This window comes from Somniosus microcephalus, chromosome 2 (assembly GCF_052327205.1).
Source record: "Somniosus microcephalus isolate GS21.2 chromosome 2, FLI_Smic_1.0, whole genome shotgun sequence".
NCBI lineage: Eukaryota > Metazoa > Chordata > Chondrichthyes > Squaliformes > Somniosidae > Somniosus > Somniosus microcephalus.
The window spans coordinates 103,827,741-103,844,508 of NC_140988.1; the positions used below are offsets into that span (position 1 = coordinate 103,827,741).

Consider the following 16,768-nt stretch of genomic DNA (forward strand, 5'->3'; position numbering starts at 1 on the left):
CGTTCGACAGGGAGCTGTTGGCGCTGTTTCTGGCCATCCGCCATTTTCATTTTCTATTGGAAGGGCGCCACTTCACCGCGTTTGTGGATCACAAACCGCTGACATTTGCTATGGCCAAGACTGCCGAACCGTGGTCAGCTCGACAGCAGCGACAACTCACCTTTATTTCAGAGTTCACCACCGACATCCAGCACGTGGCTGGCAAGGACAACGTGGTAGCTGATTGCCTCTCGCGTGCGACTGTCCAAGCCGTCCAGCTGGGAATAGATTATTCACACATGGCTGGCGACCAAGCAGCCGACCCGGAAACTCAGGCATTCTGTACCAACTCCTCTTGCCTCCAGCCAACGGATGTGCATTTCCACTCGGCGGGCTCCTCCTTGCTCTGCGACGTCTCCTTGGGGGATCCCCGCCCGATCGTTCCGTTTTCCTGGCATCGGAAAGTCTTTGACGCCATACACGGACTTTCACATCCTGGCGTGAAGGCGTCTCAAAAGTTACTGGCATCCAAATTCGTCTGGAGAGGGATGCGCAAGGATGTCCGCAACTGGGCTAACACCTGCGTCGTTTGCCAAAGAGCCAAAGAGCAACGCCATATCAAAGCCCCCTTGGCCACTTTCGAAGTACCGGAACGCCATTTTGACCACGTCAACGTCGACCTCGTTGGGCCACTCCCGCCGTTGCACTGTTTCACACACCTCCTGACCATGGTCGACCGCGCCACAAGATGGCCAGAGGCGGTTCCTCTGACGTCTACTACCTCCGCGGACGTCGCCAGGGCTTTTATTTCCTCATGGGTTGCACGTTTCGGTGTCCCGACAGATATTTCGTCCGACCGCGGTCCACAGTTCCCGTCCGAACTTTGGAACGCTGTTGCTTTAGGTTTGGGCACCAAGCTCCATCGCACCACGGCCTACCATCCGCAGGCAAACGGGTTATGTGAGCGCTTTCATCGGTCGTTGAAGGCGTCGTTAAGAGCCAGCCTCCAGGGCGCCGCATGGGTAGATAGGCTGCCTTGGGTTATGCTTGGTTTGCATACGGTGCCAAAAGAAGACCTGCAGTCATCTGCCGTGGAACTGGTGTATGGCCAGCCACTCCCGGTGCCAGGCGAGTTCCTGCCGTCACCAACGAAGCCGTGGTCCGCAGCCAACCAACTAGAGGCCCACCGGGAAGCAGCCCAGTTTTTCAAGCCAATTCCGACGTCACATCATGGTTTTCCTGCCTCCCACATTCGAACGGAGTTAATGCAGGCCAAGTTCGTTTTTATTCGTCATGATGCCCATCGCAGTCCACTCAAGCCTCCTTATACGGGCCCTTTCTGAGTATTGCAGGCAGGTGCCAAGAGTTTTTTGGTCGACATCGGTGGCAAACCCGACCACATTTCAATTGACCGCCTCAAGCCCGCGCACCTGGACCTCGAACAGCCAGTCGAAACTGCACAGCCACCGCGTCGTGGTCGACCGCCTGCTGCTACCATGCCCGACCGGATCGTTCCACCTGCCAGCTCATCAACTGCCCAGCAATTTCCTCTCCGAGAATATAGGAGTCGTTCGAACAGGCTTGTCCGACCTCCTCTTCGATTGACTTTCGTTGTTAAGGACAATTCTGGGGGGGCGCATGTGGCATAGCCACCAATTGACTCTTGTATGGATGTACATAATTGCCTTTAACAGAGTGAATCGGTACCTGTATTTGTTTGCTGTATGTAAATAGCGCGGTCTCTGTAAGATGTAGACCAAACGCGATGACGTCATCACACAGGTCACGTGATGTTCCCAATGGCGGGAAACGTGATGACGTCAGGCGGAGAAGTTTTCGATCTCAGTCCTCGTGGAGCCAGCCTTGAGCAAACACCTGTTGATTAGTTCTCTTGCGTTTCAATTGTTACTTCCACCAGTTTGCATTAAACATCGTTTAATTATCAGACTGACTCGACCTCAGTACTTCAGATAGGAATTTAGCGATTCCTATAATACGATACCTGCTAATCCAAAAATACAGCATATCTCACCTGTCAAACTTGCATTGAGAAAGAGCTGGAAAGCAGCTCCTGTTGCAATGACATCATCACAAACAATGAAGGCACTTAGAAGTAGACATACAGTCGGCAGCGCCTCCCAAACCCGTGACCTCTACCACCTAGAAGGACAAGGGCAGCAGGCGCCTGGTAACACATCACCAGCAAGTTCCCCCCAAGACTTGGAAATATATCGACGTTCCTTCATCGTCACTGGGTCAAAATCCTGGAACTCCCTTCCTAACAGCACTGAGGGAGTACCTTCACCACGTGGACTGCAGCGATTCAAGAAGGCAGCTCACCACCACCTTCTCGAGGGCAATTAGGGATGAGCAATAAATGCCGGCCTTGCCAGCAACGCCTACATCCCAGGAATTAATAAAAAACTACACCTCTCTCCTGAAGAGAAAAATAATTATTTTCAAACAGGCCTTATTAATCTAAATTATAATCTTTGTCATCTCACCAATTTATAAATAACCACACCAAATAGATTGTTAAACCAAAGGCAAATATTTTCTGACAAATTTTCCCCCCAAAACATGTAGAATAATTATATACTTCATAGCTGTTTATAGTTGACAAGTTTATGCAGCAAAGTATTTTGTTTTAAGTGAAGTTACTTTGTGCAGTGAGTAAGATACAGAAGTGAAGCAAACAACCCACAGACTGAGAAATGCCCTATAAACAGCACTGCTCTCACCTGTATTGCAGCAGAGATGACTCAGCTATCATTTGAAAGTCAGTCAAGGTTTGTCTTTATCCACACCTGATTTTACCACTGCTAAGAAAGTATAGATTCAAGTATTCTGTAAGAAAAATAGAGCAAACTGGGACAATAAACTGAAAATAGTAAATTCTGGCAAATATTGAAAATATTTTAATGCATATAAGCAAGAAACCAATAAATCTTTGAAGAAAAATGTAAGATGTTCTTTCAACTGCACACACTGCTGTACTTGCAGTTATGTGTCATCAAAACTAAGTCATACATTTTAGGCATGATTTTACAGAGTATTATCAGTACATAGGCTTTAGTTGATGCCACTAATTCATAAGTTATAACCAGGACACACAATCTGATTCAAATGCTTGGGCCCAAGATATTTTAGATTGTATCATTGAACCTAGGCCTTCATCTAAACATTTATGAAATACAGCTCTGGTATGCAAAAGTGTTAGAAGCAGCTTTTTAATGTTTTTTTCTGAATTATGTTACTCTATCATCTTTGTATTATTTCTATTTCTAGATCAATATTTTAGATGCAAAAAGAAGCATGAACATTGGAATATTTCTGAAACAATTCAAAAGGTAAGATACTCTTTTCAGAACAACTCTGTATAATAAACTCTGGCATAGCTTGGAACCTTGCTAATCTGTTGCTAGTGCATAACAGCCTAAATATTTTGCTTAAATTTCAGGAGGTGAGGGGGTGGGGCGGTGGAAATGAATCGTATTTCTTAATAATCTTTGTGAAAATTGTCCTACATGGAAAAATGAGTACATTCATAGCACAGCTTTTTATTTTAATACTGGTAAGGCAGCTCATAGCAGTACTCACATCTGCTTTGTATTTCCCACAAATGTTAATGCAATATTGCATATTTACTAAATCACCTCAAACCAGGTTTTGGGGATGATCTGACAAAATTAGAAGAATATTGTTGAAGTTTAAAACCTCATGCTCCAGTGCAATATTTATTGCTGATTGAACTAGGTTTAAAAATCACTATCTAATGCTCTACCTTTCTCAAGTTTTAAGAGTTCAAAAGTGTCTAAAAGGAGTGAGATGTTCCCCTTAGTCACTCACATTTTACAGCAGCAGTGACAGGATAGATTATCCTATTCAGAGGGTCCAAAGACCCAAGTAATGTCTATGCCAATTCAGTCTCAGTAGAGATGTGCTCACTAACATCTTGTATCATAAGCTGAGTGACCACCTGCAATTACCTTCCCGAAAGAGGCTGTACTGCCTGTAGCTCTGAAGATAACTGCAGTTATCACTTTCTGTTCTGTGGTCTCCTTCAGGATTATACTGGCAATGCCTAGTCCATCATATACATCTATATCTAGGAGGTCTCTCTTCTACATAGATCACTTCATCCATTTCTCCCATATTGACAAGCAACAAATTGGAAGAGCCTTTGAATTATGCTTCTGTGTGATTATTGGTCTTTGATGTTGTTGATTGCCCATATTCTAAGTCGCACCACGTCTCGTTCACCCATTACCCCTGTACTCCCTGACCTACATTTGCTCCCGGTACAGCAATGGCTCAACTTTAAAATTCTCATCTATATGTTCAAATCCCTCCGTGGCCTCACCCCTCCCTATATCTGTAACTTCCTCCAGCCCTATAACCCTCCAAGAATGCTATGTTCCTCCAGTTCTGGCCTCTTGTGCATCCCCGATTTCCTTCGCCCCACCATTGGTGGCTGTGCCTTCAGCTGTCTAGGCCCTAAGCTCTGGAATTTCCTCCTTAAAACTCTCTGTGTCTCTACCTCTTCCTCCTTTTTTAAGATGGTCATTAAAATCTATCTCTTTGTTCAAGCTTTTGGTCAGCTGATATCTCCTTATGTGGCTCGGTGTCAGATTTTGTTTGATAACGCTCCTGTGATGTGCCTTGGGACATTTTACTACGTTAAAGGCGCTATATAAATACAAGTTGTTGTTTTTTGGTTGTTTGGAGTATTTCATCATAGATGAAGAAATACTCCAAACATCCCCCCACCCCCAACAACCTAATACTTCAGTCCTCTCCAATTTATGAGTTGCCTTTGAACGCTGATCAATTGGAAATGAGGCTCGGCCCTCAAAATAGCTCAGGCCTCTCGGTAAGGACAACGGGCTATTGGTGCCCGCGTAATGTTTGCACAAAATAAAAATTGGTCCCATGCTTTTTAAAGATTTAACAAAAGCCTGCATTGGTAGGGAAACAAAAAAACAGGAAATGAGCATCAAATTCTAACAACTAAATAAAAGAAAAAGAAAAAAAGACTTGCATTTATATAGCGCCTTTCACGATCACCGGATGTCTCAAAGCTCTTTACAGCCAATGAAGTACTTTTTGAAGTGTAGCCACTGTTGTAATTTAGGAAAGTAATGTAATGTTATAAAGGACAGTAACCCAACCTCAGGTACAGCTTACTCCATTTCTCCCATATTGAAGAGTAACAGATTGAAAGAGCCCTTGAACCTTATTGTTATCGGCCTTTGGTGTTGTCTGGGGTATTTCATCATAGGTGCAATCCATAGGCCCCTCGTCACAACTGCATGATTTAATTAACCAGCAGTTAATGAAGGAAAATTCTATGGCGTTATGCCAAGTAGCAACAATATTTTACTTTAGTACGTGCCAACAGGAGTGGGAGTAACCTAACTGAGTGTACTGCACACAGGAGACTTAAAAAATATCAGCCAAAAGGTCAATCAGAAGTCACCAAACCTCACCGTCTCTTTCAGCTATGTTCACCGATCACATTTATTACTCAATGGACTGTGAATTGGAAATTTCTACAGAGCATCATAATCAAGGCATAATAATATACTTCTGCCAAAACTGGGAAAGGAGGAATGAAACAAAAGGGCACTTGGCCCAAAGAAGAAAGGGAAGATTTGTGATCAGGACCAAAGTTGGCATATTAACAAAATAGAGGAATTATCAGCTCTCAAAGCAAAAATACTAAGCAGCTCCACATCAAGCCCCACTGGTTTATGCTCTATTGGGCTAGCTTGGCTACAGTGTATTATCAACAGTGATCCATATATGGTAACCAAGACAGGAGAAATTTGTCCTGGCACAACCACAAAGTGAACATAAGGTTCTCCCTCCAGCTAGCCTGCAGAGTATTGGGACCAAGCTGTTTTGTTAAGTCTTCCCTGCTTGGCATTACATGACGAAAATGCTGCATTATGCACTCATGTAGCGACTAGTTAATCAAACTATCGATGCATCAAAGGAAGTCTCCACAGGGAATCTTAGTAGACAATGAAGGGGTCTAAACTGATTGTGATTCCAGTGTCTTTCCATCAGTTTCATGTTCTCTTCCTCGGTCAGTGCTCGGTCTGTTCTGTTTTTGACTCTTGACTAAAAAAGAATTCTTTCAATTTTCTCTTCTTCCCTCCATCTCTCTTGAAAGCATTGACTCCTCACTAGGATACAGTTTCTCAGCATGGGTCATTTTCTGATACTTCACTTAAGTGCCCACTGTAATCTCAGAACCTCAGCTGTGACCAACTAATTCAGCAAGGATAGAAAATGGGACCTTCCTGCTCTGTACAACTCCGCTGCCTTAACCTGCGGAGACAGTGGGAGAGAATGTTTTTACTGTTGTAGTTAGTGACATTGCCCATGAAGGGAGCAGATGCATTCACCTATACCTTTAGTGACGAGGGCCTGATGGATGCCACTGTGCCACTGCCTTAAGGACAGCATGACTTTCTGCTCTCTCACAGGTGACAGAATCACTTCTGTTGCTTCTAAAGTTATGTAATGTGGATTTGTTGCATCTACACAATGTAGTCTAGAAAGTCAGCAGGCCTAAGATGTTCCAAGTCAAACTGAATAGAAATTTGCAAAGTCTTCAAATGGACATAATTATACACGTCACCCACAATAATTCCAACCTTCTCTTTCTCCTACAATCTGTAGGCTTCCAAAATAAATGTTTGGTGTCACCTAAGCATTGTTTCTTGATTGATTGATTTATTCTTGGCTCCTTTCATTCCAGCCTTGTGCTGTACTGGACGATGAGCCTTGACCTTCTTCTAGGTTGTCCTCATGAATTTCTCATGTTTCTTCCTGCAGTGCAGACTGCAAGACATCCCTAATATCAGCAAAACCAATAGTCATGACAGATTATTAACTGGTCCCCATGCCTCTTAAACTAACCAATATTCTGGCCTATATCTCTGCTACGTGGGCTCCTGATACTATTCAAGTCTTTACAGAGCTTTGCATGTGTTGGATGCCTGTCTACACTGTTCCTTTCACACTGGTTATACAATTGTACAAGGTGGATTGCAGTCTGTCTTGATATGATATACAAAATTTGGTAGGTCTCCAATATACACTTCCTGATCCTGCTGATGTGACATTGTTTCTGAAGGTAGGAGACAGGATGATGTGCTGTATTGTAGCAGTTTTCATGTTTGAATTTTTAAAAGTATATGTCGATGTGCTTACTCTACCAGCATTGCCACATCCTCTGGCATTAATAAGTGTTCAAGTTGTGGTGGAGTTGTTGCGGATTATATTTGTGATGGGTTGTCCCAAATATGGCAGACTGCCTTTCCAGCACCTCCTCCAGTCAAATCTCCCTCCTATTCTTCGGATTTCTAGACATCTTCAAATGCATTTGTATAGATGCCATTTTCTAGTGTGTTGAAATTACTGAGCAGAAACTTGGGGCTCAAGGGCCTAATTTCTAGCTCAGCAAGTTTTTAATGAGTCATTTCCCAGGCTTATTTTGATTCCACGGCTTAATTAACTGCAGTAAATAACCACACAAGAGCATGTAATATACTGCTCCTGCTGCTCAGCAGTAAATGTGCTCCAGCCATGTATTTTCTGCTGAGAGATTAACAGACATGCAGAGCCATTTTTGCCTTTATCGTCCAACGATTCTCTTGTATTCAAAATCTCCCAATTCACTTACCCTCTGCACTATTTCAGAATGCTGTCATTTAATAGATGACTGCTAAAAGGTCAAACCACTTTATAAAATTAAAATTTTAAACACAAACAATGTGCAGTACATTCTCGCTTTTATATATTTGAATGAAAATGTGTAGAAGCTGCAGGAAATAAGATACTGCACCGTATCTTCTAGCTAGTATTACTGGTTGCTGTTTCCAAGATCACTCATTTGAGTTGCAATTGTGAGAGAAGTAAATGCTGCAGCAGTGACCTGATTATGGGAGATACAGACTCGGGGGTCTCGTCCAAATGAAATGAAATTAGTTTGAACAGTTTCCCATATTAATACATTTTGGCACAAATGATCATGCAAAAGCCCAGGCAGCTATTTGCTTATTCAAATTTTGAAGAAATTCATCGACTTGTCAACAGGCAAACCTGAACATGCAAAAGGACAAAAAATCTGTAATTTTTTCCTTTGGACTGTTAGTGGTCCAGTGTACCACAATACAGTGAATGCTGTTTATTGGAGTCACCTATGGGACTCACTAAATTGGCTGCAATTCACAGGTGCTGCCCTATCTAGGATCCTCAGCTCCATTGGTTAGTTTGTTATACAGGTAGACTATCCTTTATCCGAAAACCTCGGGACCAGCCGTGTTTCGGTTTTCGGAGAATTTCGGATTTCGGAAGGTGGGTCGGCAGGGGTCCGCGCGGGGGGTCGTGCGCACGACTTACGCTGACGCTCAGCGTAAGTCGTCGGGGCTGGCAGGGGTCCGCGGGGGGGTCCGCGGGGGGGGTCGGGTCCGGCGGGGGTCGGGGCCGGCGGGGGTCCGCGGGGGGTTCCGCGGGGGGTCGCGCGCACGACTTACGCTGAACGAAAAAACCTTCGGTTTTTAGAGGGTTTCGGTTTTCGGAAGTTCGGATAAAGGGTAGTCTACCTGTAGTAGCTCAGGCCTGGCTGTGCAATACAGAAAAGCTTGGCTCTTTGTATTAAAGTTGACTGCTGTTGCCTCGTCTCCACATGGTAACTCCTGATCTCCCAACCTCCCTTGTCCAATTCCCTCACTGTCAGCTAAAACACTAACCTTCCCATGCTGACTGGCCTGAAGACAAACAAGAATGCTGTGATTACCTATGCTGCTGATCTTGTTGGCCCTGGCTTAGTACAGGTAGACTATCCTTTATCCGAAAACCTCGGGACCAGCCGTGTTTCGGTTTTAGGAAAATTTCGGATTTCGGAAGGTGCGCGAAAACATTTCGGTTTTCAGAGTAATTTGGTTTGCGGGAGTGCGGATAAAGGATGCACTATCCCTTATCCGAAAGGGTGGGGGTCGGCGGGGGGTGGGGGTCGGCGGGGGGGGGTCAGGGGTGGGGGTCGGCGGGGGGTCGGGGGTGGGGGTCGGCGGGGGTCGGGGTCGTGCGCACGACTTACGCTGAGCGATTTCGGTTTTCAGAAGTCATGCTTTGCAGCGATTTCGGTTTTCAGAGGTTTTCTGGTTTCGGATGTGCGGATAAAGGCTGGTACACTTACGCTGAGCGATTTCGGTTTTCAGAAGTGCGGAAAAATGCTACACTATCCCTTATCCGGCTAGGCCTGTAAGTCGTGCGCCACTCTGGTCATGTCGTGCGCACGACTTACGCTGACCGAAAAAACCTTCGGTTGTTAGAGGGTTTCGGTTTTCGGAAGTCCGGATAAAGGGTAGTCTACCTGTATTAGCACTCTCACCCCTGAGTTTGACAGTTGTGGATTCAAGCCCCACTCCAGAAACTTGAGCACAACATTTAGGCTGACACTCCACTTTACTGAGGGAGTGCTGCACTGTCGGAGTTGCTGTCTTTCGGATGAGACATTAAACCAAGCTCCAGTCAGCCATGTCTGTCGCATGTAAAACATTCCGTGGCATTATTTGAAGAGCAAGGGAGTTCTTGTAGTGTCACAGCCAATATTTATCCATCAGTCAGCAACACCAAAAGATTAACTAGTAATTTATCTGATTGCTGTTTGTGGGACTTTGCTGTGCACAAATTGGCTATCATGTTTGCCTACATAATAGTGACTACCCTTCAAGAGTAATTTATTAGCTGCGAAGCTCTTTGGGACATCCTTTGCTTTTCTTTACCTGTGTAGCTTCTGACTCTTGGCACGCCCATTCCATGCAAGTAAAATTCAGTGTTTGTACTAGAGCACAGGAGCAACTCAGTTACACAGTGGTTATGTGCGTACATAAGTGACTGCTCTATACGACTATCTAGTATGACATTGAACCACATAGGTTAGGAAAGCCCCAGGATCCATCCCTCATTTGTGCTAAGCTAGCTGAGTCCAGCTGGTGTATCAGTTGGCCTCAGCATTCCAGGATAAGCAGGAGAAAAATTGGCCAGGTTTTCTGCTAAGGACTGTATTGAACTGATTAGAAGTGGCAGCATAAAACCTTCGCTAGAATACCAATGTGTTTTATTTCCCAGCACGACTGGGCAGAAGCTCGTGTATATATAGGAACTGTGCTGCATTACAGTGAATTAGAATGTCCTTTCTACATTCCAGAGGACCACGGCATTAAATGGGGAATGGAATACACTTCTTTTTGTTCCTCTTTTTCTTCTAATTTATCTCCCCACACCACCTCCTTCTCTCTTGAAGGTGTTGGCTCAATGCTGGGGTATAGTTCCATGGGCACTGTTCATCATTCAGTACCTTGCACAAAGAGCTATCCTTTATATGTGAACCAAGATAATAACTGTTGGCAAGTTACTCAACTGTGAGCTAATTTTGTGACCTCACAAATTTTAGAATTGTGCCCTTCTCTGAGGCACCTTATCTTTTGGTATGCATCACCAAATCATGCAAACTGGGTATCCTTTCAAAGGTTATGAAATATATTTTTCAACAATGCACATGATTGTATTAGTTGTTTCCAAGTGGGGCGCAGTTGGGATGCTAAAATTGGCTCCAAAGCAGGGCAAAGTGAAAGAAAATGAGACAGAGCTCCCCATACTTGATTGCTATCTATTTCTCCCCATTGGAACTGGATGTCAGGTGAGAACAGGGTTAAACTTGGCTGTGGATAATAGCCTGTTGACAATCACTATCTAGGTTTACACATGAAGAATGACACTGAACGGCTGCAGGGCATTCTGAAGGGGGAGGGTGAACAGGCAGAGGTCGTGGTTCACATTGGGACCAACGACATAGGTAGGAAGAGGGATGAGGTCCTGCAGCAAGAATTTAGGGAGCTAGGTAGCAGATTAAAGAGTAGGACATCAAAGGTTGTAATCTCTGGATTACTCCCGGTGCCACGTGCTAGTGAGTATAGGAATAGGAGGATAGAGCAGATGAATGCGTGGCTAAAGAGTTGGTGCAGGAGGGAGGGCTTTAGTTTCCTGGAGCACTGGGCCTGCTTCTGGGGAAGGTGGGACTTGTACAAGTCGGACGGGTTGCACCTGAACCAGAGCGGGACAAATATCCTTGCGGGGAGGTTTGCTAGCACTGTTCGGGGGGGTTTAAACTAAAATGGCAGGGGGTTGGGAACCTGAGCAAGGAGACAGAGGAAAGGAAAACAGGGATAAAAGTAAAAGATAGGAAGCAGAAAAACAAAAGTGGCAGTCAGAGAAATCAACGGTTTAAATCAAACGTGGCCACAGTAAATAATAATTCTAATAGGGCTAAGAGCATTAAAAAAACAAGCCTGAATTCTTTGTGTCTTAATGCAAGGAGCATTTGTAATAAGGTGGATGAATTGGCTGCGCAAATAGAGGTAAACAAATATGATTTGGTTGGGATTACGGAAACATGGCTCAAGGATGGCCAAGACTGGGAACTCAACATCCAGGGGTATTCGATATTCAGGAAAGATAGGCAAAAAGGAAAGGGAGGTGGGGTAGCATTACTGGTTAAAGAAGGGATTAATACAATTGTAATGAAGGATATTAGCTCTGATGATGTGGAATCTGTATGGGTAGAATTGAGAAATACTAAGGGGAAAAAAACATTAGTGGGAGTGGTATATAGACCTCCAAACAGTAAGGCGGAGGTTGGGGACAGCATTAAAAGGGAAATTAAAGAAGCGTGCAATAAGGGCACAGCAGTCATCATGGATGACTTTAATCTACATATAGATTGGGCCAACCAAATTAGTAACAATACTGTGGAGGAGGAATTCCTGGAGTGTTTACGGGATGGTTTCCTGGACCAATATGTCGAGGAAACAACCAGAGATCAGGCCATCTTAGACTGGGTATTATGTAATGAGAAAGGATTAATTAGCAATCTTGTTGTACGAGGCCCCTTGGGTCGGAGCGATCATAATATGATCGAATTCTTCATTAAGATGGAGAATGAAGTAGTTGACTCAGAGACAAGGGTCCTCAATTTAAATAAAGGAAACTACGATGGTCTGAGGAGCGAGTTGGGTAGGATTGATTGGGGAATGGCACTCAAAGGGTTGACGGTGGATAGGCAATGGCAAACATTCAAAGACCGAATGGATGAGCTACAGAATTTGTTCATCCCAGTTTGGCATAAAAATAAAACAAAAAAGCTGACTCAACCGTGGCTAACAAGGGAAATCAGGGATAGCATAAGATCCAAGGAGAGGACATATAAATTGGCTAGAAAAAGCAATAATCCTGAGGATTGGGAGCAGTTTAGGAGTCAACAAAGGAGGACAAAGGGATTAATTAAGAAAGGGAAAATAGAATGAGAGTAAGCTAGCAGGGAACATAAAAACTGACTGTAAAAGCTTTTATAGATATGTGAAGAGAAAAAGATTGGTGAAGTCAAGCGTAGGTCCCTTGCAGTCAGAATCAGGGGAATTTATAATGGGAAACAAGGAAATGGCAGACCAACTAAATACATACTTTGGTTCTGTCTTCACAAAGGAGGACACAAATAACCTCCCAGAGATGCCGGGGAACATAGGGTCTGAGGAAAGGGAGGAACTGAAAGAAATCAGTATTTGTAGGGAAATGGTGTTAGGAAAATTGATGGGACTGAAGGCCGATAAATCCCCAGGGCCTGATGGTCTACATCTCAGGGTACTTAAGGAAGTGGCCCTAGAGATAGTAGATGCATTGCTGGTCATCTTCCAGAACTCGATAGACTCTGGAACGGTAGCTAATGTTACCCCACTATTCAAAAAAGGTGGTAGAGAAAAAGCGGGGAATTATAGACCGGTAAGCCTGACATCGGTAGTGGGGAAAATGCTAGAGTCTATTATAAAAGATGTAATAGCAGAGCACTTGGAAAGCAGTGACAGGATCGGACAAAGTCAACATGGATTTACAAAAGGTAAATCATGCTTGACTAATCTACTGGAATTTTTTGAGGATGTAACTGGTAAAATAGATAAGGGAGAACCAGTGGATGTGGTGTATTTGGACTTTCAGAAGGCTTTCGATAAGGTCCCACATAAGAGATTAGCGTGCAAAATTAAGGCACATGTGATTGGGGGCAGGGTATTGACTTGGATAGAGAACTGGTTGATGGACAGAAAGCAAAGAGTTGGAATAAACGGGTCGTTTTCCGAGTGGCAGGCAGTGACTAGTGGGGTACCGCAAGGATCGGTCCTAGGACCCCAGCTGTTCACAATATATATTAATGATCTGGACGAGGGAATTGGATGTAATATCTCCAAATTTGCAGATGACACAAAGCTGAAAACAGGAAGGCAGATTATTATTTGAATGGCAATCGATTGAGAGAAGGGGAAGTGCAAAGAGACCTGGGTGTTATTGTGCACCAGTCGCTGAAGGTAAGCATGCAGGTGCAGCAGGCGGTTAAGAAGGCAAATGGTATGTTGGCCTTCGTAGCAAGAGGGTTCGAGTACAGGAACAAGGATGTCTTGCTACAGTTGTACAGGGCCTTGGTGAGACCGCACCTTGAGTATTGTGTGCAGTTTTGGTCACCTTACCTGAGGAAGGACGTTCTTGCCATGGAGGAGTGCAGCGAAGATTCACCAGGCTGATACCTGGGATGGCAGGAATGACGTATGAGGAGAGATTGTGTCGATTGGGCTTATACTCACTGGAGTTTAGAAGATTGAGAGGGGATCTCATCGAAACCGATAAAATTCTGTCAGGTCTGGACAGACTAGATGCAGGAAGGATGTTTCTGATGGCCGGGGAGTCCAGAACCAGGGGTCATAGTCTAAGGATAAGGGGTAAGCCATTTAGGACTGAAATGAGGAGGAATTTCTTCACCCAGAGAGTGGTGAACCTTTGGAATTCTCTACCACAGAGGGCGGTGGATGCCAGTTCATTAAATATATTCAAGAAAGAGTTGGATATATTTCTTGAGGCTAAAGGGATCAAGGGATATGGGGAGAAGGCAGGGACAGGGTACTGAAATTGGATGATCAGCCATGATCTCATTGAATGGCGGAACAGGCTCGAAGGGCCGAATGGCCTACTCCTGCTCCTATCTTCTATGTTTCTATGTTTCAACGTGTGGTATTGGCTGCCAGCACCAGTGAAACCATACACTAGCGAGAGTGAGGGCCTTGGGAGAGGTGGGGAGAAATTTGGAAAGAAAAAAAAAAATTCCATTGGTTTAATACGTTGGCATACTGAGATGAAGTAGTAAGACACAGCCTGGCAGCTACAATTCCCCATGCAGGCAGCTACAATTCCCCATGCAGAGTCCCTAAACTCATTTGGCCTTTGGGGAAGAAGGTAGAAAAGACCAGTGGTTTCATCACAACTGAAGGGGAAAATCATTTGCAATTGCCAAGCTTCTCTTGTGGATCAGTAGAGGGTAAAAGATCATGTTGCCATCCTAATTGCTACAGTGGTAGTGTGCTTGACTCCGGAATAAAGAACTGTTCATGATTTAATGCAAATTCGAAAGCTTAGTCCAAAGTCTTAAGGATGCTTGATGCAGGAAGTTGATTTTTTCCCATGAATAGTGGGCACTTCATAATATTGTTTTCTTAAAGGAGTTGAAAGTCTAGATTGACTACTTTTTGTGGAAACTACTTCCCCCATGTCTATTTGCAAAAATGACAAAAAAATCTTATTTATTTATTTATTATATATATAAAAGAGTTGGTTTGTCTGTTTGCGATACACTCAAAAGTTATAGAGCGTACCTACACACGTTATATCAAAAGAAAGCTTATCATTAGGGGAGTCTAATAGGCGTATTTACTTTTTGGTCAGACAAAAATTGTTCGGACACTATACAAAAAACGGACAAAATCCGCTCATTAGCGGTTGACCAATCCTACTGCTCATTAGCGTTGAGTGACGTGATGGTTGACCAATCCTACGGGGTGGGCGGGGCCTAATCATTCAAACTGCCGTTAGTGCGGGAGCGGGAGCTCAGCGGCGGCCATTAAACATCTGCCAGGCCTCAAGCTAAAAAAATGTAATGGGGATTAAATGATATGAAATATAGATTTCCAGCAAAAAAAAAGTTGGTTTTAAAAGAAAAAAAAAAGTCCATTTGCAAAGGGGACTCGGGCTTTCCCCCCCTCGGCGGTGGATGAGCTGCCTGCAGGCCTCAGGCCTCAAAGCCTCGGCCTCTCCTCGCCAGCCACGCCCGAGCTAGGCACCGACCGTCCCACTGGGCCCGATTCCAAACCAGCGGCCCGCAGCCGCCGCCATCTTAGTAAAGGCTGGCAGGGCGGAGCCGAGCGTAGCCATCGCTGCCATCTTGGTAAAGGCTGGCGGGGCGGGAGAGCGCGAGCGCGTGAATGTCGGCGGCGGCCCGGAGCGGGACCTGAGCTAAGGTGAGTCAGGCCGGGCCTCACGCACTAGGCCGTGCACGGGCCGGCCCTGAGGCACTGATCCGCACACGGGGGCTGTGGGTCACCGCGTCCAGGCTCTGAGGAAAGGGAGAGAGGGGTAGGGAGGGAGAGAGAGGAAATCAGGGAGAGACAGGGGGAGGGAGAGGAGAGGGGGGGAGGGAGAGGAGAGGGGGAGAGGAGGGGGAGAGGGGGGGGGAAGAGGAGAGGAGAGGGGGGGAAAAGGAGGGGGGGAAGAGGAGAGGAGAGGGGGGAAGAGGAGAGGAGGGGGGAAGAGGAGAGGAGAGGGGGGAGAGGAGAGGAGAGGGGGGAGAGGAGAGGAGAGGGGGGAGAGGGGGAGGGAGGGAGAGGAGGGAGGGAGAGGGGAGGGAGGGAGAGAGAGTAAAGCAGGGACGGGGAGGGAGAGATAGCGGGGAGGGAAAGAGAGGGGGAGGGAGGGAGAGGAGAGGGGAGGCAGAGAGAGGGGGAGGGAGAGGAGAGGGGGAGGGAGGGTGAGGAGAGGGGCAGGGAGGGTGAGGAGAGGGGGAGGGAGGGAGAGGATAGGGGCAGGGAGGGTGAGGAGGGGGGAGGGAGGGAGAGGACAGAGGGAGGGAGAGGAGAGGGGGAGGGAGGGAGAGGAGAGGGGAGGGAGGGAGAGAGAGTAAAGCAGGGAGAGACAGCGGGAGGGAGAGAGAGAGGGTGAGGGAGGTAAAGAGTGAGGGGGTGGGAGAGGGAGGGAGAGCTTGCCTTCTTCCTTCCTTCTTTCCTTCGCAGGGGTCCATCGGGCCAGGCCTGAGGCGCTCCTTTCCCCCTCTCTCTCCAGGCTAATCCCGTACTAAATCCAGCAGTCTCTCTCTCTCTCTCTCTCTCTCTCTCTTCCCCCCGTCTCTCTCTTCTCCCCCCGTCTCTCTCTCTCTCTCTCTCTCCCCCCCCAGTCTCTCTCTCTCTTTCCCTCTCTCTCTCTCTCTCTCTCCTTCCCACACAGACAAATTCATTTATATATATAAAAATTATTTCTACTTTTGTCATAACAACAAAAGAAAGCTGATGCTCAGGAGAGTGTCATAGGCGTATTTACTTTTTGGTCAGACAAAAATTGTTCGGACAGTGTACAAAAAACATTCAAAAATCCGCTCATTAGCGGTTGACCAATCCTACCGCTCATTAGCGTTGAGTGATGTGATGGTTGACCAATCCTACAGTTCAGTGACCTGATGGTTGACCAATTGGTGCGTCACGGGGGGCGTTTCATCCCGTGTGTGGGCGGGCCTAATCCTGTAGCCTCCTGAAACTTCGCCGCCATTTTTTTCATCCCCACAGCGACAGCACCAGCAAAACAAATCCCAAAATTGCGGCTCCGGCACAGTATCCCGCTCCCGGTCCGCCGG

General features: G+C 45.8%; 1 protein-coding gene across 1 annotated transcript in view; it reads left to right on the top strand.

Moving 5' to 3' along the window:
* fhdc1 (FH2 domain containing 1) overlaps positions 1–16,768 on the top strand; it is a 90,450-nt gene that overhangs the window by 18,234 nt on the left and 55,448 nt on the right. Inside the window, exon 2 of the mRNA XM_086011927.1 lies at positions 3,268–3,329. Coding sequence (XP_085868053.1) covers positions 3,268–3,329 — 62 coding nt within the window. The remainder of the gene's footprint in view (positions 1–3,267; positions 3,330–16,768) is intronic.